General features: G+C 46.6%; 1 protein-coding gene across 3 annotated transcripts in view; it reads left to right on the top strand.

Annotated features, from left to right (window-relative positions):
- The window catches only part of ERMARD (ER membrane associated RNA degradation), a 433,930-nt gene that overhangs the window by 221,943 nt on the left and 184,262 nt on the right, over positions 1-27,725 (top strand). For all 3 annotated transcript variants that reach the window (XR_010176102.1, XM_063917638.1, XM_063917637.1), the window contains 3 exons: positions 3,885-3,986; positions 4,635-4,724; positions 17,899-17,996. Coding sequence is in view for 2 of the 3 variants with exons in the window: in XM_063917638.1 (XP_063773708.1) it covers positions 3,885-3,986; positions 4,635-4,724; positions 17,899-17,996 (290 nt within the window). In the remaining variant the exon portion in view is untranslated. The remainder of the gene's footprint in view (positions 1-3,884; positions 3,987-4,634; positions 4,725-17,898; positions 17,997-27,725) is intronic.

Genomic DNA, 27,725 nt, shown 5'->3' with positions numbered 1-27,725 from the left:
TCTTTAGAGAGCCCAGTCTCCTGCGGAGCCCGTCTATTCCCCATGGTCCTTACGGAGTCCCCAGCATCCACTACGGACTACGAGAAATAGAATTACCGGTGAGTAAATTCTTGTTATATATATATATATACATACACACACACACACAGGCATTGAAATGCATCACATGTCAGATTTGTTGGTGCCGACAGGATCACCCACACACGTCTGTGACTCCCATATAGTTTTCTCCTTGGAAAAAACATAAATTTACTGACATGTTAACACATATTTACATGAACCAAGTGCCATCAGGAGTCGGCGGTGCCGACTGAGAAATTCCCATAGCTGTATGTGGATCCTACATGCCGACACATGTACCAACCACCCACCGACATTACACTGACTATTTTGTGTCAGGGAAACACAGATAACGCTCTCCAGCTCTTTTGCTCATTACATATTGTACTTTGTTAACATGTATTACACTAAACCACGCTGCCCCCCCTACCTGTTCAGCAGTGTTTTTGGCAGGGTTCGAGCTATGAGGGCGAAGCCATGCCCCCTCAATGGCGCGCTTCAGCCCGCTATTTTATAGCTATTTATACTGGCAAGTGTCTGTACACAGTGCCTATGCACTGTATACCTCTTATGCCAGGCTTAATATTGAGGTTTTATTGCTGCCCAGGACCCCCCCCCCCCCCCCCCCCCCCCCCCGCCCTGCACCCTTGTAGTGCCGCTTGTGTGTGGGGACAGTACCGGATCTTGCCACGGGCAAGCAGTACTTTTTCCCGGGGCGCCGCCTTCCGGAGGGCGCCGCACCATGGCAAGATCCGCCACTGTGCCCTCTGCAGTGCCCCCCGCTGTACCCGCCGCTGGTCCCCCGCTTTGAAGGGAACCAGACGCTAAGCGTCTAGTTTCCCTTCATGGAGAGGTCTGTGCTGTGCGGTGCGCGATGACGTCATCGCGCACCGCACAGCAAAGGTCCTTTCCATGAAGGGAAACTAGACGAAGCGTCTAGTTTCCCTTCATGGAGAGGACCTTTGCTGTGCGGTGCGCGATGACGTCATCGCGCACCGCACAGCATAGTGGCAGAGACACTAGGGGTCATAATTGACCTCTAGTGTCTATGCTGTGCTATGGGAGAGACGTAATGACGTCTCTCCCATAGATCCGAGGACAGACACAACCATCCGAGTCCAGGAGAAGAGCGGCGCCGGCGGAGGAGGAGGTCTGGAATCAGGAGCGGGGATTGTAAGTATACTTTTATTTATTATTTTTTTTTTTTCCAGCTGCGCTACAGGGGGCACAAATGGGGGCGTAACTGACCACGCCCCCATATGAAGCCACGCCCCCATTTTTGCCCGGGGCGCCACAAGGGCAAGATCCGGCCCTGTGTGGGAGCAATGGCAATACCTCTGAGACTGAAGTCTTCTGCCGTCTTTACTGAAGTCTTCTGTACTTCGGTTACTCACCCGGCTTCATTCTTCTGGCTCTGTGAGGGGGACGACGGCACGGCTCCGGGAACGAGCAGCTAGGCTATACCAAGTGATCAGACCCTCTGGAGCTAATGGTGTCCAGTAGCCTAAGAAGCAGGACCTATCTTCAGAGAAGTAGGACTGCTTCTCTCCCCTCAGTCCCACGAAGCAGGGAGCCTGTTGCCAGCAGGTCTCCCTGAAAATAATAAACCTAACATAAAGTCTTTTCCGAGAAACTCAGGAGAGCTCCTCAGTGTGTGACCAGTCTCTCTGGGCACAGAATCTAACTGGAGTCTGGAGGAGGGGCATAGAGGGAGGAGCCAGTTTACACCCATTTTAAAGTCTTAAAGTGCCCATGTCTCCTGCGGATCCAGTCTATACCCCATGGTCCTTTTGGAGTCCCCAGCATCCTCTAAAACGTATGAGAAACAAAAATAATCCATCAGAGAGTTAGAGGGAACCTTAAGAGAGACCAAATCAACAGTTTGGTACATTCTGAGAAATAAAAGAATGTACTGGTGAGCTCGGTAATACAAAAAAGCCTGGACATCCAGCTTGTTTGACCGCATGTTGTGGATTCACAGTAACAGCTTCCAAATGGAAATGCCACACTTGGAATTACCTACAGACCTTTTGCCTGATCATTTGATGAGAGATAACAAAGAACTTGCAGAAGGTATTGTTCACAAACCATATCGGTGAGATACAATTGGAGCTCACAGAAAAATGCCAATGGCTTAATCTACTGTTCGATAAAATGTAGTTGTGCAGGTTGAAGTACGGAGCTTGAAGGTCCTGTCTGACCAGTGGACAGGGGTGTAGTATGTTATGCCGGCGGTCGTGCTCCCGGCGGCCAGTATACCGGCGCCGGCATACCGACAGCTGGGCGAGCGCAAATGAGCACCTTGCGGGCTCGCTGCGCTTGCCATGCTGCGGGCGCGGTGTGTGCTAAGCGCGCCATGCTATCTATTCTCCCTCCAGGGGGGGTCGTGGACCCCCAAGAGAGAGAAAAGCTGTCTGTATGCCGGCGGTCGGGATTCCGGCGCCGGTATGCTGGTCGTCGGGAGCCCGGCCGCCGGCAAAATGAAGACTACCCATGGACAGACCATATTGTGGTTTGGGTTCTGATGGCACACATGAGACCTTTTTCACAACAAGCCTTTGACTCAGGGAAATTTATGGTTAACCCCGGGGTCCTGTGTTGGTGTGAAAGGTTCCACCCAGGTCTTTACCAGAGTTATTCCTGGGACTGATTCAGATATGCTGCTGTGTGAAAGGAGGACCCAGGATACTCTACCCGGGTAATGTTGAAAGGATCTAGGTTAGCTTCATGTTTAATATCCCTCTCTCATTGAGGCATGGACCTGGAAAACACACAACCCAGGTTAACCCTTTCACACAGTGTGAAAATGGTAACTATAGATTGTAAGCTCACGAGCAGGGCCTTCCTACCTCGATGTCTGTCTGTTTTTACCCAACAGAATATGCTGTGCTATATAAGAAACGGTTATTATATAAATAAATAAAATAATGGTAACACCACAAGTGAAACTGTTGATTATACCAGAGATAATCTGTGATTTAACCAATTTGTCTGAACAACCGTTTTTGTCTGTTTTCCAGTGTTTGGGAGCAAAAGGTTGATTATTGTTTGCTCCCATGCATTCCAACCAGCCAGTTTGAACAGATGGTCTGCCATATAATTGTGTAGTGTTCCTTCCCCATATGAGCAAATTCATGATACAGTCAGGATATGTAAAGAGGAATACAGGTTGGCTAATAATAACACAGTGATATTCATATGTGGATAACTAATACCCCTTTCACATCGCACTAAAAACCCGGTATCGACACGGCATATTGCCGTGTTGAAACGGGTCAGTGTGCGATGTGAAAGGTTCTTTTCAGAATTAGCGGGTCGCCTGACCCGGTAATTCAACCCGGTAAAAAAAAAAGGGTTCTTACCGGGTTGATTACCGGGTCAGGTGCAGTGTGAATGGGAGCCGTTCCGATGCGACACGGCTCCCATTCACAGCATAGGCAGAGGCGGCGCAGGAGATGAGCTCATCTCCCGGCGCCGCCTCCACCCCCGCCCCTGCTGCTGCTGCGCCCTCCGCTGCTATGGCAACCGACCCGGTATATTGCCGGGTCGGAAAGCCAGCAACGGAGCGCAAATGCCGGATCCCACCCGGTAAGTACACGTTTCTCTTACCCGGTAGGATCCGGCATTTGCGATCTGAAAGCAGCATAACCATTACATACTGTAGTTGACTGGATAGTATGGGTTTTTTGTTTGTTTGTTTGTTTGTTTGTTTGTTTGTTTGGGGGATATTATATGAAACATTAGATTTATTTATTATAGCAGCTCATTATTTGACTGCAGCTTTCTTAGTATCATGCAAAGGTTATAATATAAACATTTCTCAGTTGTTTACTAAAGCACTGGCTGTACTGAAGAGCTTGGATGGAACACAAATATCTTTACACATGATGAAGATGACCTCTTGCTTGGAGTTTTCTTTAGGAGATGTGAGTGTTCCATGTTTTCTAAGGGTAATTTCTTTGTGTGAATCCACATGATGTGCATATATTAATTAATTAATTAATTGATTGATTAATATTGGGCAGGTTAATGGTGAACAATGTGAGCTAGCATACAGTTATGCCTCTATAACACCCTGTTATTTGGAAGCAAACACCTTTATTCCATTTCTGCTCTATCCACCATACAAGGGACATAATAGCTGTAATGAAGCATATGTATATTCAGACTTATAATGTAGCCATGCAGCCAATATGGCAGTATGGCTGATGGAACCAAAGTATAGTATATACATGCTGTAAGATCAGTGTTTGTCTCAACATGTGTTTGCAGAGGCGAATTGGTCTTTGGGCTCACAGGGAAGATTCCCGATTACCCGATCTGCCTGTGGGGCCTGTTTTGTTTGTTGACATGTGAGGAGTGATACTGGTGCCATGGTGACAAGGTATACATCTGGTGCTGACCATCTGAGGCCACTTCTACACATTTTTCCAGGGCCGCTTTCAGTTACCAATCCGCCTCTGCATAATGTTTGTATGCTATGCTGTTATTACGTTTAATTATGCATAGTGTTATGGTGTATGTTATAATATATAAATATTTGATGTTAACTTTGTATGTGAACTTTGTTTTAGGTATATTTAACAGTTGGTAAAAACTGTCCTTTCTTACTGAGAGACCTGCTTGCATCAGAAGAGCTGTCCAAAATCTTTAGTCAACCCGTGGTAAGTTATTACATACAATACTAACAATGTATACAGTATTTTTTGTGAAGACTGTACCCAGTACAGCAAAATGTGTGTTTAAACTAAAAAAATTAAAGTAGAATTCTGGCCTCCTATATTCCACCACTGCCTCTTCTCCTATGGTCCTTTGGTACCTCTGGCACGAAACTGAGACTGATGATGCAGGAGATCCCACAAGTGCCCATGACTCCCTTTCAGTGTTTAGTGTTATTGAGACTGTTGTTCTTAAGGTGCCCACAAACTACAAAGATTTGCATAAGATGCAAGTCTTTAAGACCTCTGCTGAACTCCCCGGCAGCTTTCCTGCAGTCCTGTACATTTTGTGCATACACATAAAGGTATATCTTAAAATAGATCTTAAGATCTGAGGAGTGGCCCTAACGATCACTAACGGTCACTAACGATAGCTTCAGATCTTCCCTGCAGCAGGGAAGATCTAAAGATACATCAAACAACCCGGGGACTGCGCATCAGATCGTTATTGCTAGCGAAGTGCAAACGATTAGCACTCTCACTAACAATATATCTATCCGTTATACGTTATGGTAAGAACTTACCGTTGATAACAGTGTTTCTCCTAAGTCCACAGGATAACATTGGAATATGATGACGCAACAGCGGATTTGCACCAATTAGTCAAAGCTTTCGGCCTCCCAGCATGCAACGGGCCCTTCCATATATCCTCGCCTCCTGGCAAAGGCAAATTAGTTGTTTTTCCCAAAGCTCAAGGCAGGAGCATCATAGAGAGCTCTAATCAGGTGAGAAGAAAACACATGCACACCCTTCCGTACAGGAAGGAAGAGGTTAGTGATTGAAAGGATCCTCAAATCAGGTGCATCAGTGTGGGATCCCTGTGGATCCTGTGGACTTAGGAGAAATAGCATTATCAACGGTAAGTTCTTACCATAACGTATATTTCTCCGGCAGGGTCCACAGGTTATCCACAGGATAACATTGGGATGTCCCAAAGCAATTTAGTGGTGGGGAAGCTCCTGATTGGACAGGAGAATCCTTCGCCCGAATTCAGCGTCCTTAGAGGCAAAGGTATCAAAGGCATAATGTCTAATGAATGTGTTAATGGAAGACCATGTGGCTGCCTTACATATCTGTTCTGCAGAAGCACCACGTTATGCTGCCCATGATGGACCTACCTTACAAGTAGAGTGAGCAGAGACATTAACCGGAACAGGGAGATCAACTTGAGAATATGCTTCTGAAATTGTCATCCGAAGCCACCTCGCCAGTGTCTGTTTGTCAGCAGGCCATCGTCTCTTGTGAAATCCATAGAGAAGGAAGAGAGTGTCTGTCTTTCTGATGGCACTGGTACGATCCACATAGATCCTTAAGGCACGGACTACGTCCAACGATGCATCTCCCTTAGGATTGTCCAGCCCCTGGAAGGCTGGGACTACAATTTCTTTGTTAAGGTGGAATTTAGACACCACCTTAGGAAGATACCCAGATTTGGTTCTGAGAACTGCTCTGTCCGGATAAAAAATCCGAAAAGGAGGGCGACATAACAATGCCCCTAAATCTGAAACTCTTCTAGCTGAAGCAATAGCCAGTAGAAAGAGAACTTTAGCTGTCAACCATTTAAGATCCACTCATTTAAGTGATTCAGATGGGGCAACTTGAAGAGCCTTTAGGACTAAACTTAAGTCCCAAGGCACTGTTGGAGGAACAAAAGGAGGCTGAATGTGCAGCATTCCCTGGAAAAAAGTGTGTACATCATGTAGGTTAGCAATTTTCTTTTGGAACCATACAGTCAATGTTGACACTTGCACTCTCAAGGAAGCCACTCGTAGACCTTTGTTAATTTCTGCCTGAATGAATGCCAGGATGCTGGGGACTCTGAATGCCTAAGATCAAATTTCCGGTCACAGCACCATTGAATATAGATTTGCCATATTCGGTGATAAATGCTAGCTGAGGAAGGTTTCCTTGCTCTGAGCATAGTTTGTATTACCTGTTGTGAGAATGCTCTTGCTTTCAGGATGGTAGTCTCAATAGCCACGCCTTCAAAGACAGTCGATCCAAGTGCTTGTGATAGTAAGGACCCTGGGACAGTAGATCTGGACGTTGAGGGAGTAGGAATGGAGCATCCATCGACAACCTCTGCAGATCTGTGTACCAATGTCTTCTGGGCCAAGCTGGAGCTATTAGTATCACGGTGACCCTTCCTTGTTTTACCTTTCACATTACCCTGGGTAACAGGGTAATGGGAGGAAACACATAGGCTAGATGAAAGTCCCATCTCACTGACAGGGCATTCATAAAGATCGCTCTGGGATACTTTGGTCTTAACCCGTATGCGGCAACTTTATTGTTCTGGTGTGACGCCATGAGATCTGTCTCTGGTAACCCCCACTTGTCTACCAGAATTTGGAAGACCTCTGGGTATAAAGCCCATTTGTTTGCATGAATGGCTTGTCGACTGATAAAATCCGCTTCACAGTTTAGGACTCCCGGAATGCACACTGCGGACAAGGCTGGAAGATGAAGTTCTGCCCACTTTAATGTGTGATTAACCTCCTTCATTTGCATTCTGGCTGCGAGTTCCTCCCTGATGGTTGAGGTACGTTACTGCTGTTGCATTGTCTGTGCGGATTTGGACTGGTTTCCCCTGAAGGATGTCCTTTGCCTGAATAAGTGCCATGTATATGGCCCGAAGTTCCAATATATTTATTGACAGGCAACTTTCTTCCTTGGTCCACTGCCCCTGGAAGAAACTCCTTCCTGACACTGCTCCCCGGCCCTGAAGACTGGCATCTGTTGTCAGAATTTCCCAATCTTATATCTGAAAGGGTCTCACTTTGTCCAGATGGGATGTCTGTAGCCACCAGGCTAGTGACCTTCTTATTCCCAGAAGAAGGACCATAGTCTGTGTTTTTATTGTCTGATAACAACCATTCCATTTGGAAAGGATCAGACGTTGCAGTGGCCTTGAAAGGAACTGAGCATATTCCACCATGTCGAATTTCGACGACATAAACCCCATCACACGCATTGCGGCGTGAATGGTTGTCCTTTGACTGTGTAGCAGCTCCTGAATCCTTGACTGAATTTTGGATATTTTGTTCAGAGGAAGAAATACTCTCCGAAGACCTGAATCAGTAAAGCCCCCAAATGAGTCATCCGTTGTGACGGAACCAGGGACGACTTTGCCCAATTTATGAGCCAACCGTGTCTCTGTAAACAAGCTATTGTCTGTTGCAGATGACACTGAAGCAATTCCTGAGACTGTGCCAGGATTAATAAGTAGTCGAGGTATGGAAAAATCCTTATCCCCTGCTGATGGAGATAAGATGCCATCACCACCATAATTTTTTGCAAACTGAAGTAGTCTGTCTCCCACCCTGGGGTCCCCTAGGTGGAGGCCCGCACCATCAGGCTGATTACTTATCTTCTGATTTGGAAGCTGGACCTCTGGTAGCCCAATGCTTTTTAGTCTTACCAGACTTGTTCGTTTGGGCCTGTTTGCCATCACCCTTTCCCTTCGCTTTTCCTTGATTCCGAAAGGGCCGAATAGCTGAAAATTTGGGTTTGATTTTGTATGTGGAAGGAAACTTCACTTTCATGGAGTCTGCTTCTGACTCCAAAATACTGTTTAATTCTTTACCAGAAAGAATATCTCCAGTAAAAGGCAAAGATTCCAGAACCTTTTTGGATTCTGAGGCAGCTTTCCATGTACGTAGCCAAACTGTTCTGGGAGCTGCTACTGCTGAAGCTGATGCCTGAGAGGCAATAGTAGCCATATCCAAGGCTGTTTCTTCCATAAACGTTGCTGCCTGTTTGATATGTGCAATATGAGAAATTTGCTCTCTAGATGCCATTGAAAGGTGCCTTAGATGTTAACAAAGGCTCTGCTGCCTCCTCTAAGGATAGAATGGCTTTCATTGCACTAATCTGCTTAGGTATGTCTGCTGAGCTGAGTATTTCCTCCTCGTCTCCGTATGCAGCCCCGGAGTGTGATGAGTACTCATTCTTTGATGAGTCTTCATCTGAAACATGTGTAGACTGAGAAATGTTATTTCATATCTATGTGATTTACTTATTCAGCATGTCATTGTTGAGAGGCTGCCGCTTCCCCTGCTGAATGAAATAAACCCCAGGTTGAAGGTTGCATTTAAGGGTTAACAGGGTAACCTGTCCCTTGTATAGGAGCTATAGGAGCTGGCATTATCTATTCAGCTATGCTGGATAATGTCTGTGCAAAAGTAGCCCATGGGGGTTCAACGTGAACCTATGCCTGCCTTGTATCATTTAAAAGGCTTCTGTGAAGGCTAAAACAATTTGCACATAATCCAATTTTAACCAGATCCTGAGCGGTTAACCCAGCTTTGCAAGACACACATGAAATGAGTGTTGGTGCTGCTGTCGAAAGTGTGTTTTCCTCACCATTTCCACTCTTAGACATGATAAATAATCCCACACCTTTTACAGTGTTACTACTCGATTTGTGACTGCAGTCACTTTAAATTTTGTTAAAGTGACACACAATCCGACCCTACCCTGCTTAGCACCAGCATTTATGATCGGAATACACAGAAAAACTGACAGAATTATAGTAAAGTCAGCAATCATACCAGCAATCAGTCACAGGTTATACATTAGTATAATAAGCAATATGAGCACATAATCAACTAAAAATACATTTCAAGTATGTAGGAGAAACATATTACTGCATTACCTTATATAGGAGTTTTAACTGTATTCAGTCACACAGTGAAAGAAAACAACAGCAATAGTTAACAGACTCATATGCATGAAACACTTATACAGTATAACTATTCGTACTCACAAGGTAGATGGAGACTTGCTCAGGAGAGTGGGATATAGGGAGACTTAACCCAGCTTCCAGAATCGATCAATACGTTAGCGAACGCTGAGTGGATCCAGGTGCTAATAGTGTACACACTCACCCCGGGAACCTACAGTGAACACAGACGCCCAAGTGAACACTGATGCACCAGTCACACAGCTGCCTAAGCTGCAACGGGTTCCTTTTAGATACACAGCGCCTCAGAAGGAAGCGGGAACTCAGTTCATGGTGGGAAATTCAGAGGTAACTAGTCATGAACCAAGGGACAACCAAGGGAGCATCTGACTCCCCACTGCTGACATCAACCCTAGGGATCGCGGCCTCATACTGTCCCTGGAGCCTTCGATCCCTATGGCCTAGCACTGGTGCATCCTAGGTGGCAGCCACGTCAGCGACTGTTTGGTGGTCTCCTCCCAAAACAGTGCGGCTGTGTACGTGTTCCCCCTCTAAGCGGAACCGATGCCTTACCTTCTCCCTGTGCTCCAGCCACAGCCTGGTAACGTCTGCTGGACTTGCCAGTACATTCTACACAGATGCCGGCTGAAACAGCACTGTACACGTGGGTAAGCGTTTTCTTGACCCGGCGGGGACTTGTTGGAGCGACTCTTTCTAAATTGTGTGTAATATGCTTTTCTGCAGCGTGGTACACTGGGGTTACACAGGGAATAACATCGGGGTGTAGAGTTGGATCTTGATCCAAGGCACCAACAGGCTAAAAGTTTTGACTGTTCCCAAGATGCACAGCGCCGCCTCCTCTATAACCCCGCCTCCGTGTACAGGAGCTCAGTTTGTAAGTTGGTGCCTGCAGTGCAGGCATCTAACAGGGAGGGTTGCGCTGAGCAGTCCTGAAAAGAGCTTTTTATGAAGAAAGAAGACTTCATGGGCTGCAGCATAGGCACCTGAGAGTGCTATGTGTCATATCTGACATATCATGCTGCGGCTCCCTCACCTCCCACCGGCGCTGTATACTCCCATGCCCCGGTTGCCGGGTACTTACAGCGGAGGGCTCCGGTGATTCATTAGGGCACACACACACATTGACCGCCGTTCTCTGGGATCGCTTGGCCGCTTTCAGAAGGAGGTAAGAGGGGCTCCCAGGGCTGCTAATCGCGATCCGGCGCGGTCTCTAGGAGACGGACCGCGCGCACTGGCGTGGACACTGTGGTTGTGCAGGGACCCCACTCGACCACCAGGGCTTGGGCACAGGTCGGATTCTGTATATAATCCATTTTTACAAGGTCCGCAGTACCCGGTGGTGAAGTCCAGCAAGGGGATAAAGCTCTGACCTGTAACCCCTTCCCCAGCCTCATCTCTCTTTCTCCCTCACTCCCTGTCAGCGTTTGGGCGCCTATACACACAGCTGCGCTGATCTGGGACTGCTGGGCAAAGTCTCCTCTGTAAAGCCGCCTGCATCATCAGCGCTGTGCATTTAGAGGACATTTAAGTATTCTACATGTCTTTAGACAGTGTTGGTTAAGAAAGAGTGCATTACTACAGGGATATTTTGTACAAGTATCCTGTGATATACATCCAGTCTTCACTGTGCATTGTTATATCTCTATACCTATATAGCTTTACTTAGTGGTACAGTTTGTACTTAGTATTGCTAATCCAGTGCAGTCTTATTGTTTGTAATCATTTCTGCATTGTTTATGTGACTGAATGTGTGCCAATAGCTGCTGTGTGGTCTCTATTTCGTGTATCTCACACATATTGCTATCCCCTATATTCTGTACCGTGACGGTACCCTAAGTGCATCATGGTTCCCATATACAGTAATATAGTGTGTCACAGGATATACTACTTTGGTATTTTTCTCTGTGTTTTTCAGTCACCACATACCTCTTAAATCTTCTGTTTGTGCTCTGCCTTGCATTCACACTATACAGGGGATTTTATGTCATGTAGTTTGTTTGCTTATATTGTACTATTGCACCCTACGGTTACGCTTACATATAATGTCTATGGCTGATCCTGCACCATACAGTGCTGATGCCACGGATTACTCGGAAGAAAACGTAGCAGCTGAGGGTTCGAGTGTAGTAGGGTATGCCGGCGGCCTGGCTCCCGGCGGCCAGCATACCGGCGCCAGAATCCCAACCGCCGGCATACAGACAGCTGGGTTAGCACAAATGAGCCCCTTGCGGGCTCGCTACGCGTGCCATGCTATCTATTCTCCCTCCAGGGGGGTCGTGGACCCCCAAAAGGGAGAAAATGTGTTGGTATTCCAGGCATCGGGATTCCAGCGCCGGTATACTGTGCGCCGGGATCCCGACAGCCGGCAAACTGAAGACCACCCGAAGGTTCAGGTACTGGGGGTCCTATACCCCATGGTCAGTCTGCAGCAACGGGGGCAAATCAAGACCCACCTTGGGCTGTTTTCTCTCATTTACTGACTACGCTAGTAACTAGACTTGCTCCCCCTGTGGGACCCCCTGTGCCATTACAGCCACATATTGTCCCTGCAGTTAATCCGCCATGGGGAGATACTCTGTCTTTTCAGTTACAGCAGTTAAATCAGTCACTAGCTAAGAAAAATCCTGACTCTTGCCCGCCTAACACCAAGGGGTCATCTAAACGGGCCATTACTTCCTCACAATCCACACGTTTCGGATACCTCATCCGATGAAGATGGCGCTTACACTGACCCTTCAGACACTGATGCAGATGCTTCTGATGGAGAATCTCTGACACAGGTGGATGTTCGTGACCTCTTGGTTGATACTTCAAATCAACGATGATGAAGAGCCTCCAGCTACCTCTAAGAAACCAGATAAGTTTAAACGTCAGAAGGTCACTAAATTAGTTTGACCTCATTCTGACTACCTGGTTGATATTCGTCAGGAATCCTGGGAAAGTCCGGGTAAGAAGTTTTCCTTGTCTAAGAAAATGCTGGCTCGTTATCCCCGCTCTGCAGAGTTGAGTAAAAATTGGGAAACACCGCCGCCGGTGGACTCGCAAGTTGCGCGTCCGGTGGTCTCCTTTGCTCTTCCTGTCACTACTGTCACCTCCCTGAAGGAACCGACGGATAAGCATGTGGAGGGTTGCTTAAAATCTATTTACACTCTTGCTTGAGCTGTGCATAGGCCTGCTATTGCGGCCTCTTGGGCTGCTAAAGCAATAGAGGCCTGGGTTCAGGAAGTTGAAGCGGAACTGCCGTCTTATTTTCCTGATAATACTAGACAATGTCTTTCATATATTATTACAGCCTCTCATTATAATCAGGAGGCGGCATCTGATGCAGGTGTCCTGGCAGCCAAGGCATCTACTACATCCTTTCTGGCCCGCCGAATTCTCTGGTTGCGGTCATGGTCAGTAGATCTGGACTCTAAAAAGACCTCGGAGGTAATCCCTTTTAAGGGAAACATTCTATTTGGGGAAGAGCTCAACAAGATTGTGGCTGACTTGGCATCAGCTAAGACGGCATGCCTGCCTAGTAATTCTCCTTTGGCTCTGAAGGCTAAGAGTATTTCCTTTTGTTCCTTTCGACCTCCAGGTAAAGCAAAAGTTCAGGCGTACTCGAAACAGGCTCGCACTTCCAAATCCGGTAAGCCCAAACCTAAACGTGCCTGGGCTGCCCATCAGCCTGCTTCCAAAACAGACAAGCCTGCTGCATGACGGGGCGGGCCTCCCTCTGGGAGATCCCAGGGTGGGAAGCCGACTTCTACGGTTTGCTCAGGCATGGTTACAGACCACTTCGGCCGCCTGGGTAAGGGAAGTTGTCACTCATGGATACGCCATCTCTTTCAAGAAACGTCCGCCTCGCCAGTTTTGCTCAACAAACATCCCTTCGGATCAGGTAAAAGCAAAAACTCTCCACTTGGTGGTGCTATCCCTCCTGGATACAGGAGTAATAGTGTCGGTGCCTCTGGCTCAGAGAGGCAGGGGGTTCTATTCCACGCTGTTCCTAGTACCGAAACCAAATGGGTCCTCGTGGCCCATTCTCAACCGTAAGTCTTTGAACAAGTTTGTGAAAGTTTCTAAATTCCGTATGGAAACGCTTCGCTCTATTCTGACTTTGGAGCCCAAGGACTCTATGGTATCCCTGGGCATACAGGATGCTTACCTGCATATACCTATTGCAGTGTCACATCAACAAAACCTGCGGTTTGCTTTGGGCAACCTACATTTTCAATTCCAGGCCTTACCTTTCGGTCTGACCACGGCACCAAGACTTTTCACCAAGGTCTCTATTGTGATTCCTACCACCTTTGATGTTTTGCCGCACATTGAGGTGATCAGCTATATATGCTGCCAACTGCTCACAGTGGTCCGTGGCTGCTTTGACGGTCGTGCCATCCACGGTTTGGAAGCCTGCAAATACACCTGCCAGGATAAGCATTGTACTAGTGATAAAAACCGGCTGAGGAAATACATATCCAGAGGGGTAAATATCAACTATAAACTCCCTAACAAAAATCCTGCTTGATTGGGTAAAAGTTTACTGGGAATTATCCTGTACTGGGACGCCAGTGACAGGTTGATTTGAGACTATATTATCTCTGTGGCTGTGAGACTTTACCATTTATTATTACAGGCATTAATATATGTAATAATAATTAACAGCTATTTCAAGTGGTATGGAGTGTTTTTATAAAAAGCTATTCACTTGATTATTATTGGTTTAATTAATTGCCAAATTCATTGGTATTTTATTAGTTTTATAGGCGGCACAAATGTGCTAAATGTAAGTGCTGACATTTGTGTGATAAATGTTATCAATTGTGGCTGCTACAGCTGTTTCAGAATATTATTAAATTGCAACTATGTATGTGTTATAAACGTTTTGTACTTTAAACAAGTCTCTTGGAATTTATGAGTGAATGCAAACACCTGTTAATTATTCACTCTGGTCTGATCCACCGAGCGCACTTATTCCTTGTGTGTGTGTATGTGTGTGTATGTGTACGTGTATGTATGTATGTATGTGTGTGTGTATATATATATATATATATATATATATATATACAAAGCCTCTGTTTGTGCAGCTGGTGAATCATTTGATCAGAGTGAAAGAAACATTTACTGATTATTGCGCCGGGAGTATTGGTGGCCTATCCACTTTATTTTTTGACACTCGGCGATGCAAGTACTGGGCCTCATGGTGTCGGCTTTCGACATGGTGGAGTGTGCTCAATTTCATTCTTGCCCTCTGCAGAGGTTGATACTCTCCCAATGGGACGGCCTGCCTCACCGAATCAGGACTCACAATGATCTCCTTGACTCTGGAGGTCCGCTTGTCATTGAGCTGGTGGCTACAAGACCAGCAAGTGAGCAGGGGTCGTCCCTTCTGGATCTCCAACTGGGTCCTTCTGACGACAGATGCCAGTCTGCGGGGTTGGGGCGCAGTGTTGGAGCAACATTCTCTTCAGGGTCGGTGGACCAGGGAGGAGTCTCTCCTCTCGATAAACATTCTGGAGTTGCGGGCAGTGTTCAATGCTCTGAAACTGGCCCTGCCTCTAGTACAGAACAGGCCTGTTCAAGTACAGTCGGACAACGCCACCACGGTGGCATATATAAATCATCAAGGTGGCACTCGAAGCCGCATGGCAATCATGGAAGTATCAAAAATCCTTCGTTGGGCGGAAAGCCATCAGCCAGCCATATCGGCAGTGTTCATTTCGGGTGTCCTCAACTGGAAAGCAGGCTTCATCAGTCGTCAGGACGTATACGCCGGAGAATGGAGCCTTCATCCAGAAGTCTTTGAACTTCTAGTGGAAAAGTGGGGCCTACCAGATGTGTACCTGATGGCGTCTCGACACAATCACAAGGTTCCCGTCTTCGGAGCAAGGACAAGGGATCCTCAAGTAACGTTCGTGGATGCGCTGGCAATTCCATGGAACTTTCGACTTCTGTACGTGTCCCTTCCGGTGTCCCTTCTGCACAGGGTGATAAGGACGTTCAAGCAAGAAGGAGGAATACTACTTCTCATCGCTCCAGTGTGGCTCAGACGGCATTGGTTCTCAGACCTGCAGAGTCTCTCGATAGAGGGTCCTCTTCTGCTTCCATATCGCCCAGACCTCCTCGTTCAGGGCCCTTGTGTCTACCAGGATTTGGCTTTGACGGCATGGCTCTTGAAGCATTAGTACTGAGGGCCAAAGGTTTTTCTGAGGCGGTCATTCAAACTATGTTGAAGGCCCGTAAACCGGCTTCTGCTCGGATTTATCATAGGGTCTGGAATTCTTATTTTGCTTGGTGTGCAGCTAATAATTATGATGCATACAAAAATACAATATGAACCTAACCACTGCGCACAATGGTGTGCCGCCTGTATGATTCAATTGGTGTGAAGCCACCCACACTTCAAAAAATAAATCCAAAACAATATCACCAATAATGAATCCCTCGGCGCTGAAATGCCCCCAATATCCACTGATTCTTAGTGAAAATGTCCCAATGTCCCGATGAGGCTTCCTCTTTCTTCAGATTTAATCCCCAAAGAAAAGAGAAAAAGACCTCATAGGTCAAGGAGTGTATGTTCTCAAATTTATCAGGATGTCAATGGTAAAATGGACTCATACCATGAATGTTGGTTTACAATATGAGTAGACAAAAGCACAAGTGTTTTGAGAGGGTTTATCCCACCATGGATTTTATAGCCACGTATCCTCGAAAGAATTGGAAAAATTCCACCATAGCGTAATCCAATAATTTAATCCACAAATACAATACAATAAAAAACATTTGTACAGAGGCAGTAGTACTGGACTCTCACCCGGTGGAATAGTCCACTTAATAAAGCAGACAATCGAGCATGAGTGTATTAAAGCCAGGCATCCATGCAAGCTCCGTCCAACACCGGTGGAAGTCCAATTTCCTGTCCCCAACTTCCTTGCCAAAAGGAGGTTGGGGACAGGAAAATTTTCACCGTGACCGTGTGGTTCTTAGAACTTGCCCTGGCTGTTTGCCTAAGGTGGTGTCGTCTTTCCACCTTAACCAAGAGATTGTGGTTCCGGCCTTTACCTCTCCAGGTTTATCCTCCAAAGTGCGGTATTTGGATGTGGTACGGGCTCTCCGTATTTATGTGAAGAGAACAGCTTCGCTTAGGAGATCTGATTCCCTCTTTGTCCTTTTTGGTTTTCACAAATGTGGCTGGCCTGCTAATAAGCAGACCTTGGCCAGATGGATTAGAATGGTGATTGCACATGCTTATGTACAGGCTGGCCTTCCAACTCCTGCTACCATCAAAGCTTATTCGACCTTCTTGGGCAGCCCGACGTGGTGCGACCCTTGAACAATTGTGCAAGGCGGCTACGTGGTCCCCAGTGAACACGTTCATAAGGTTCTATGCCTTCGATACTTCCGCCTTCCAGGATGCCTCCTTTGGACGCCGTGTTCTTGTGCCCGCTACAGTGCATCCCCTCCCATGAGGAACTGCTTTAGGACATCCCCAATGTTATTCCCTGTGAAACCCCCGTGTACCCCGCTGCAGAAAAGGAGAGTTATGGTAAGAACTTACCTTTGTTAAATCTCTTTCTGCGAGGTACACTGGATTCCACAGGGTGCCCACCCTGATGCACTTAGCTTCTTTGGGTTTGTATGGCATTAGCCGCTGGTACCTTCTCCTGTCGTGAGACTGTGGTATATGTGGCTATTAACTACTGTTGTCTCTTACCTGCTACTGCATTGGACTGGTTAACGAAACTGAGCTCCTGTGCACGGAGGCGGGGTTACAGAGGAGGCGGCGCTGTGCATCTTGGGAACAGTCAAAGCATTTAGCCTGTTGGTGCCTCGGATCAAGATCCTACGCTACACCCCAATGGTATTCCCTGTGGAACCCAGTGTACCTCGCAGAAGTTTATGGCTGCTAAAAATCAGCAGCACTTTTGACCATGGTCCGGCTCCTGCCTCACCAAACAAAAAACTGATTTGCCTGAGCCAGGAGGCGGGGATATATTAATGGACCGTTGAATGCTGGGAGGCCGAAAGCTTTGACCAATTGGTGAAAATCCGCTGTCGCGTCATCGTATCCCAATGTTATCCTGTGGATAACCTGTGGACCCTGCCGGAGAAATACTGATATCATGCGCATCGGCCCGACAATCGTTCTAGGTCTTTGAATTTGTTCACTTAGATAGGGATAGGTTGTTCTTATGCCATTTCTTCTATTACAGTTCTTGTCTGTTTATGTATCTGCATAGTTTATGTATTTATCTTTGGAGATCCCCTTTTAATAAAATCCCCTTCAAATAAACAGCCTTGGTAATGGGAATATAGACCATTTTTAGCACCCCAAGTCACTTGGTATATATTACTAATGTATTTGTGTCCTCTGTGGTTTTACAAGATTGTTTTCTTGTAACATACTGTACATTACATTTTACTACTTAGATGGATTTATTTAGGGTCTTCCTTGGATCACCAGAGAGTCTGAACCTCCGTAACATTTTGTGGCATGGATTTGCTTCACCCCAGGAAATTCCAACCAAGTGAGTTAAAATAGCAGCACAGCATAAAGTGAAACTCTCATTGTTATCATTTTTTCTATTTAAACTGCTTTAGAAACTCTTTAGCTGGCATGACAGGATGAGCTTATCCTGTAACCCTGTTTGGGAGACAGATTTTACAGCTTTATCTTGAGGTTACGCCTATAAGTAACCTTTTATGACTGACCACTCCTACTGGTGCTACTTAGTCTCTGACTTTAATGCTGGGTACACACCTATGCAACCATCGTCCTGTTCACCTGATATCGGGTGAATGGATCAATGATTGTATATTTGTGTATGCAGAACCATTAGCCAATAAACTGCTTACAACGCTCCTGCAGTGGTCAGGATCGGGAGGTCACACCTTATGTGCTGTTTAATGTTTAGCTGCCCGACCTTACATTAAGCTATTTGTAGCACAGTGTTTATTGGGCTTGCAGGGGACTCACAGGGAGTCAAGCTGGGGACACGCTACTTGGCTGATTGGGAGCGTTTACACGATCAGCTGCACGATCAAAATGGTGTGTACCCAGCTTAAGTGCTAATTGCATATCTGTCGCCACACCCTCTCTGGACTCTGTAAGGGCCTGATTCATGTTTGTACGCAATGTCGATGTTCATGCAACGGAGCGAGTACCAGCAGATAGCACTGTGCACGCGTCATGGTGCCTTTGCTTTCACTGAGAACTTAAAAGGAAGGGACCATCTGGGGGAGTGGTAGCAAAAAACCCAAGGGCGTCATGGTCATTTTTGTGTGGTGTGTATATGCCTTAAAGAAGGAATGATGCTCGTAGAGAAACATGGCACCAACGTTGCAACTGCCGCAGCCAACCTGCGTAGCCATAGATCTACCTTTAAAATCAATGTTCCTCGTGGTTTTGTATAGACTGCGAATGAGTATGCAGTTGTAAATGAGTTTGCGATCACCCCGGAGGGCGTCTTTTTTTCTTTTTAGTGCAGCAGCTTCACTTACTAACACTAGCAATTCCGTAGCTTAAAAAATTGCAGCTGTGCAGGTAAGTGCGTACAAACATGAATTAGGCCCACCATTATTGCCAAGTTACACCCCCTTTAGTGGCAAGTGAAGATGCAACTGGACTTTGCATCATACATACTGTACTTTTAGGCACTTAGTACCTGGTATGTAGGCTGAAAGGTTGTTAAACACTGACACATCTCAGAGGGAAAAAAATGTATTTTCTCTTACGTCCTAGAGGATGCTGGGCTCCACATTAGTACCATGGGGCATAGACGGTCCCTTGGGAGCCATGGGCACTTTAAGAGTTTAATAGTGTGGGCTGGCTCCTCTCTCTATGCCCCTCCTACCAGACTCCGTTTAGAATATGTGCCCGGTGGAGCCGGTCACAGCTAGGGGAGCTCCATAGGAGTATTTCTAGTTTTATTATTTTTATTAGAGTTAGGCACAGGGAGGCTGTTGGCAACAGCTTCCCTGCTTCATGGGACTTAGGGGGGGAGTAGTGTCCAACCCTCTGAGGTTAATGGCCACTATCTCTGCTAAAAGGACACTTAGCTGCTGAGGGTGATGATCGCAAGCCCCCCGAGACGACTGCTCACGTCTGCAGCATGCCGCCACCCCCTAACAGAGCCAGAAGACGTTGGTGGTGAGTAGGTTGCCGGCGACCCGACAAGCGGGGAGCCGGTGAGTATGGTGGCATCAGGGTAGGAGCGCAGCACTGAGGCTGTGCTCTGGAGGGCTCAGAGGTACTGCTGTGCGACGTTGTGAGGGGCGCCCTGGGCCAGCGCAGTACCCTTACAACTGGTCATCTGGGCTATCAGGGAAGCGTTTCTACTGCTAGCGATGTTTTTACCTCAGGCCAGTATAATCCTAAAGTGCAGGAAGACGCGCCATGACGGGGCGGAGCTTCTCCTCAGAGCGGATCCAGCAGCTCACCTGCACCATTTTCTTCCTACATAGAGATGCTGACAGGGAGCGCTGACCCTCCACATAACTCCAGCTATCCTATGCGGTACCAGGGGGTTATAGAAGGGGGGGGGGAGAGTGTTAGTCACTATTTTACACTGTGTAGTCTATTAAGGTTGCACAGTCAGCGCCAGGCTTTCGCTGTGTGGGTGCTGGCTCCATTAACTCTGTGTCTCTCTGAAGGTAACTGGGGAGAAACTGTGTCTGACATTTTCCTGTGTTTGTGTGTGTGTGTGTATACATATTTCTCACATTACCATGTCCAGGGACTCTGTGTCTTGTGCTGTAGAGTATGTATCTTCCCCAGAGGAATCCATTCCATGTACTCAGGAATGTAATGTCATGTCTCAAGCCTTCTGAATGCGAACCGTTGTGGGTGGCTTGAATTAAGGATTTCATCTAGGATAGCTCACAATGAGACTGTTTCGTCTGTTTCTGTTTCCACAGCCTCCTCAAACTCCCCTGGTATATGCCCAAAGGAGCATGCTCTTGCCCAAATTATGCAAGTCGACACTGATACCGACTCTGATACGTGAGACGGTGATGGGGATATGCGGAGGGGGGGGGGGGGGGGGGTTGAGGCATCCCTTGCAAAGGGGGTGCAGCAATTAGGGATATGTTACACATTGCTCACAAAGTACCTGAGCAAGTCGAGGAGGCTTACTTTACAGAAAATAAGAAAGCCTCCCTGACCTTTCCTGCGTCTAAGGAATTTAACGCATTATTTGAAAAATCCGGGGAGAACCCAGAGAAAATATTCCATATCCCAAAGAGGGTTCTTGTGGCTTTTCCCTTTCCCGAGGAGGATAGGAAAAAGTGGGAAAAACCCCCTATAGTAGACACTTCTGTATCTAGACTGTCTAAAAAGGTGGTTTTACCTGTCCCTGGGTCTACCGCATTGAAAGAACCGGTAGACCGCAAGATTGAGACTACGCTCAAATCCATATACACTGCTTCAGGATTTGTAAAGCCATAGTAAAGTGGTAAGGCACATTACTAGAGGAATTGGATTCTATGGATAGAAGTGACATTGAAATGTTTTTACGTCACATACAGGATTCTGCAGGTTTCATGGTGGAGGCCATGAAGGACCTGGGTCATCTGAATGCAAGGGCTTCTTCCATTGCTGTCTCGGCACACAGGGGACTCTGGCTGCGCCAATGGTCTGCTGACGCGGAATCCAAGAGAAGTGTGGAAAACATACTCTTCACAGGTCAGGCTCTATTTGGGAAAGCTTTGGATGCGTGGATCTCCACGGCAACCACGGGTAAGTCAACCTTTTTTCCCTCAGCCATAGAAAAAATATTTTTCTGCGTCTACTCTGCAATCCTGTCGGACCGCAAAGTTTAAGAAGTCCAAAGCCCCTACCACTTTCTTCAGAGATTGTCGGGGAAAATACAGAAAACCTTCACCTGCAGGATCCCAGGAACAGAAGCCTGACTCTGTTTCCTCAAAATCCTCAGCATGACGGTGGACCTCCCAGCCCGGTGAGTGGGCAGGTGGGAGCGAGACTCATACTTTTCAGTCACGTCTGGGTATCATCCGGCCTGGATCCCTGGGTACAGGATATTGTGTCCCAGGGGTACAGACTGGAATTTCAAGAGCTCCCACCTCACAGATTCTTCAAATCAGGCTTACCAGCTTTGCTGACAGTAAGGGCTATCCTACAGGAAGCCATTCAAAAATTGCAAACTGCATATGTCATTGTTACGGTTCCACCTCACCTGGAAAGCAAGGGTTACTATTCAAACCTGTTTGTGGTACCGAAACCGGATGGTTCGGTCAGACCAATTTTGAACTTGAAGTCATTAAATCCTTATTTGAGGGAATTCAAGTTCAAAATGGAGTCTCTGAGAGCTGTGATCTCAGGTCTGGAGGAGGGGTAATTGCTGGTACCCCTGGATATCAAGGATGCGTACCTTCACATTCCAATCTGGCCGCCTCACCAGGCTTATCTAAGATTTGCACTGCTGGACTGTCATTATCAGTTCCAGGCATTGCCATTAGGCCTCTCCACGGCACCGAGGGTGTTCACCAAGGTGATGGCAGAGATGATGGTACTGCTCCGCAGATGGGGAGTGAACATAATTCCATATCTGGACGATCTGCTGATAAAGGCGTCGTCCAGGGAGAGGTTGTTTCAGTCCGACTGCTCAGGGATCATGGATGGATTCTGAATCTTCCAAAGCCGCATTTGGAGCCGACAAGGAGATTGTCTTTCCTGGGGATGATCCTCGACACGGAAGTGCAGAGGGTGTTTCTACCGGTGGAGAAGGCGTTGGTGATACAGACAATGGTCCGAGATGTCTTGAAGCCTGCCCGGGTATTGGTTCATCAGTGCATTCGCCTTCTGTGAAAGATGGTTGTCTCCTACGAGGCTCTACAGTACGGAAGATTTCATGCACGGTCCTTCCAACTGGATCTCCTGGACAAGTGGTCGCGATCTCACCTGCACATGCACCAGAGAATACGGCTGTCGCTGAAAGCCAGGATTTTGCTCCTATGGTGGCTACAGGTGCCTCACCTTCTCGAGGGCCGCAGGTTTGGGATTCAGAACTGGATCCTTCTAGCCATGGATGCAAGTCTCAGAGGTTGGGGCGCTGTCACCCAAGGGGAAACCTTCCAAGGAAGGTAGTCAAGTCTAGAATCCATCCTTCCAATAAACATTCTGGAACTAAGAGCCATGTACAATGGTCTTCTACAGGCGGCACATCTTCTGAAAGATCAGGCCATTCAGGTTCAGTCGGACAATGCAACGATGGTGGAATACATAAACCGACAGGGCGGAATGAAGAGCAGGGCTGCAATGTCGGAGGTAACAAGGATCTTCCTTTGGGCAGAAATGTACGCAGTGGCGCTGACAGCAATCTTCATTCCAGGAGTGGACAACTGGGAAACAGACTTCCCCTGCAGACACAATCTCCATCCGGGAGAGTGGGGCCTCCATCCAGAGGTGTTCACGGAGGTAACAAATCTTTGGGGTGTACCACAAATAGACATTATGGACTCCCGCCTCAACAAGAAGCTTCGGAGGTACTGTTCCAGGTTGCAGGATCCACAGGCAGTAGCAGTGGATCCCTGGTAACTCTGTGGGTGTTCATGTCAGTGTACGTGTTCCCTCCACTTCCGCTCATCCCAAGAATTCTTAAACTCATAAAGAAAGCAAGAGTTCAGGCGATCCTCATTGCTCCCGACTGGCCAAGAAGAGCTTTGTACGCGGTTCTTCTGGAGTTACTGCTGGGAGACCCGAGGCCTCTTCCTCTTCGCTTATCAAGACTTACCGCGGCTACGTTTGACGGCATGGAGGTTGAACGTCAGATTTTAGCTCGGAAGGACATTCCGAACAACGTTATTCCTACCCTGATACAGGCTAGGAAGGGAGTAACGTCTAAACATTACCATCGCATTTGGAAAAAGTATGTGTCTTGGTGCGAATCCAGGAAATTTCCTACGGTGGAGTTTCAACTTGAACGGTTTCTACTCTTTCTGCAAGGTGTGGATGTGGGCCTGCGTTTGGGATCCATAAAGGTCCAAGTTTCGGCCTTATCCATTTTCTTCCAGAAACAATTGGCTTCCCTCCCTGAGGTTCAGACTTTCTTGAGAGGGGTTCTGCACATCCAGCCTCCCTTTGTGCCTCCTACGGCACCTTGGGATCTTAACGTGGTGTTGCAGTTCCTGCAGTCGGATTGGTTCGAGCCTCTACAGTGAGTTTCTCACTTGGAACGCTGTCACACTGTTTACATTAGCTTCGGCTAGGCGTGTGTCTGAATTGGGGTCATTGTCCTGCAAGAGCCCCTACTTGATTTTCCATGAAGATAGAGCTGAGCTCAGAACGCATCAGCAGTTTCTTCCAAAGGTTGTCTCGGCTTTTCATATCAACCAACCTATTGTGGTGCCAGTGGCTACTGACTCCTCAATTACCTCAAAGTTCTTGGATGTTGTGAGGGCTTTGAGGATTTATGTGAAGAGCACTTCACGTCACAGAAAGTCGGACTCTCTGTTTGTCTTTTATGATCCCAACAAGATTGGGTGTCCTGCTTCTAAACAGACGATTTCTCACTGGATCAGGTTCACGATCTAGCATGCTTATTGTACGGCAGGCTTGCCGTGTCCAAAATCTGTTAAGGCCCACTCTACTCAAAAGGTGGGTTCTTCATGGGCGGCTGCCCGGGGTGTTCAGCTTTACAGCTTTGCCGAGCGGCTACTTGGTCAGGGTCGAACACGTTTGCTAAGTTCTGCAAGTTCGATACTTTGGCCTCTGAGGACCTAAAGTTTGGTCAATCAGTTCTGCAGGAGCCTCCGCACTCTTCCTCCCGTACTGGGAGTTTTGGTACATCCCCATGGTACTAATGTGGACCCCAGCATCCCCTAAGATGTAAGAGAAAATAGGATTTTACTTACCTACCGGTAAATCCTTTTCTCGTAGTCCGTAGAGGATGCTGGGCGCTCGCCCAGTGCGTCGTTTTCCTGTAGTTGTTACTTGGTTCAGTACTGCCTTGTTACTTGGTTCAGTACTGCCTTGTTACTTGGTTAAGTACTGTTATTCAGCTGTTGCTGAGGTTGGTTAGCCTGGTTTGCCTTATGTGTGAGCTGGTGTGAATCTCACCACTATCTGTGTATTTTCTTCTCTCGAAGTATGTCTGTCTCCTCGGGCACAGTTTCTAGACTGGGTCTGGTAGGAGGGGCATAGAGGGAGGAGCCAGCCCACACTATTAAACTCTTAAAGTGCCAATGGCTCACAAAGGACCGTCTATACCCCATGGTACTAATGTGGACCCCAGCATTCTCTACGGACTACGAGAAAAGGATTTACCGGTAGGTAATTAAAATCCTATTTTATGCATGCACCTGTGTCTCCGCTGAGAATCAGGCAAAAATATGTACAATATAATCAATGTTTACACATACACATTATAGCAATGATTTATAGTGAGGTCAATAGCTCGGGAGGCAGATTTACACACACAAAAGAACCCAATGATATATATTTCTCAAGATGTAAGAATATATATATATATATATATATATATATATACACACATATACAAGCGCTCGGCTCCGGCACTCCAGTAATCAGTAACCTGCTAAGGTGCCTTCCCTGTGGGTCCAGCCCACATAGACATGCAAACAAGATTAAGGCGGCACTCAAAGACTTGGTAAGATAGTGAAGCAGGCATCCGAGCAGGGATGCTGTTTTTAATAGTGTTACGTTTCGGGGACGTATCCCCTTTTATGCATGCACCTGTGTCTCCGCTGAGAATCAGGCAAAAATATGTACAATATAATCAATGTTTACACATACACATTATAGCAATGATTTATAGTGAGGTCAATAGCTCGGGAGGCAGATTTACACACACATATGAACCCAATGATTTATGTGGATTATGCAAAGGTGCAGTAATATATACTTTGTAAAAAAAAAAAAAAACATATATATATATATATATATATATATATGCAAACAAGATTAAGGCGGCACTCAAAGACTTGGTAAGATAGTGAAGCAGGCATCCGAGCAGGGATGCTGTTTTTAATAGTGTTACGTTTCGGGGACGTATCCCCTTCCTCAGACAATGATACAGTGCATCAAACAGATATATATACAAGACATGATTGGTTCTACTTACCCCCCTACCCCCGCTCACAGCAGCGTGCATCGCGGTGCTCCAGACTTCCCCCGTCCGGCACTTCCGGTCTCTGCGTCACCACAGTCCAGGAAGTGACGCACATGGGCCGGTCGGTTGCCATGACGACGCGCCGTGAGCTGTCAAAACAATAAACAATGAGACATAAATACATTTAAAACATCTAAAAACTAGATGCGTATACTGCATGCTTTTTTGAAAACTACAATGTGATAAAACCAAAACCTGACATACATATAAAACGCTGGTATAAGTTCGAGTATGCCAAACACGTGAAAAAAATGACAAAAAAGTGACAAAAAACATACATTATACTACTGTAGTGCATGCACTGGACAATATGGGACTTCAACCTGCACTGTGAGTTGGCTTTACATAGAGTTTATTTGTGTATATCACTTTAATCGTATACTAAATGTTAAATGGACTTTCACACAATTGCCACTTATGACATGCCCTACTGAGCACCACCGTATTACACTGGGAAATCATTGTGTGCAAGCGCACAAGTATAGCAACACTACCAGTGTCTGCTATTGAGCCTAATGGTCTAATGTTGTCTCAAACCATATGGATCTTTGATTGCCACCCTCAGATCACACTTATAAAAAGTTAATGAGTCCTAATGAATCATTAAGACCTCTTGGTGCCAAGCAATCTAGTTTAAAAATCCATTTGGATTCTAGTTAAAGCAGTTTCTTACCTCTATCACCTCCCCGTCAAGAGGCTGGGACATGGTCTATTGCCTTATATCTAAGACTAGCCAGATTGTGTCGCTGAAGGGTGAAATGGCGAGCAACCGGCTGGTCACTCGTACCAGATGTTAACGCTGCCCGTATAGAGGACCTGTGTTGTGTCAGTCACTTTAAGCTGGCATTCGGTTTTTCCGACATAGTAAAGCCCGCAAGGGCATACTATGACGTAAATCACAAACCTTGACGACGTGCAGTATACACATCTAGTTTTTAGATGTTTTAAATGTATTTATGTCTCATTGTTTATTGTTTTGACAGCTCACGGCGCGTCGTCATGGTAACCGACCGGCCCATGTGCGTCACTTCCTGGACTGTGGTGACGCAGAGACCGGAAGTGCCGGACGGGGGAAGTCTGGAGCACCGCGATGCACGCTGCTGTGAGCGGGGGTAGGGGGGTAAGTAGAACCAATCATGTCTTGTATATATATCTGTTTGATGCACTGTATCATTGTCTGAGGAAGGGGATACGTCCCCGAAACGTAACACTATTAAAAACAGCATCCCTGCTCGGATGCCTGCTTCACTATCTTACCAAGTCTTTGAGTGCCGCCTTAATCTTGTTTGCATGTCTATGTGGGCTGGACCCACAGGGAAGGCACCTTAGCAGGTTACTGATTACTGGAGTGCCGGAGCCGAGCGCTTGTATATGTGTGTATATATATATATATTCTTACATCTTGAGAAAGGGGTTAAATTCCCCGAAACGTCGATGGATGTTATGTTTTGTTTAATACACTGACTTTTTCATCAGTCCTCGAGTGCCGCAGTTTTTCTGTTTTGTATCCATACCTCTCTGAGGACAACGGGGCATTTCATCATCCAAGGTAGTGCCGGGCTGTTTGTACAAATATATATATATATATATATATATATATATATATATATATATATATAACGTGTATAATACATACACAGATGCGTCCTCATACAGCTAGCCTCAATACGCAATGCAGCGAGATGCCTGGCATGAGTGAGCCACCAAATCCCATGCAACTCTGCTAATGTCAGGTGTCTTTTTTGGCCAAAAATGAGTTTTAGTCACAATGCGACTAGGAAGTACAAGGAGACTGTGCTGATTAATTTGATATGACACTTGCATATTGTGTGTGACTGAGTCTGTATACGTAACTGAACAGCACTTGTATTGGAATAAAGCTCTGGCTGCTACATTGTAGCACTTCATATACAGATCCAGAGTCTCAGTCGCACACATATACAAGTGTCATATATCAGCATTTTTGGCAAAAAGGAAGCTCAATGTGAGAAGATTCTCAAGCAACCTGATGTGCCAAGAAGGGCTGTTTGGCGTGACTGCAGCAAACATGTATGAGGACATATCTGTATATATAATCTTTATAGTCAATACTCTGGAGTGTACTGAAGT

Source organism: Pseudophryne corroboree, chromosome 4 (genome assembly GCF_028390025.1).
Source record: "Pseudophryne corroboree isolate aPseCor3 chromosome 4, aPseCor3.hap2, whole genome shotgun sequence".
Lineage (NCBI taxonomy): Eukaryota > Metazoa > Chordata > Amphibia > Anura > Myobatrachidae > Pseudophryne > Pseudophryne corroboree.
The sequence above is the reverse complement of the archived record's forward strand: the minus strand, read 5'-3'. Positions and strand labels throughout refer to the sequence as shown.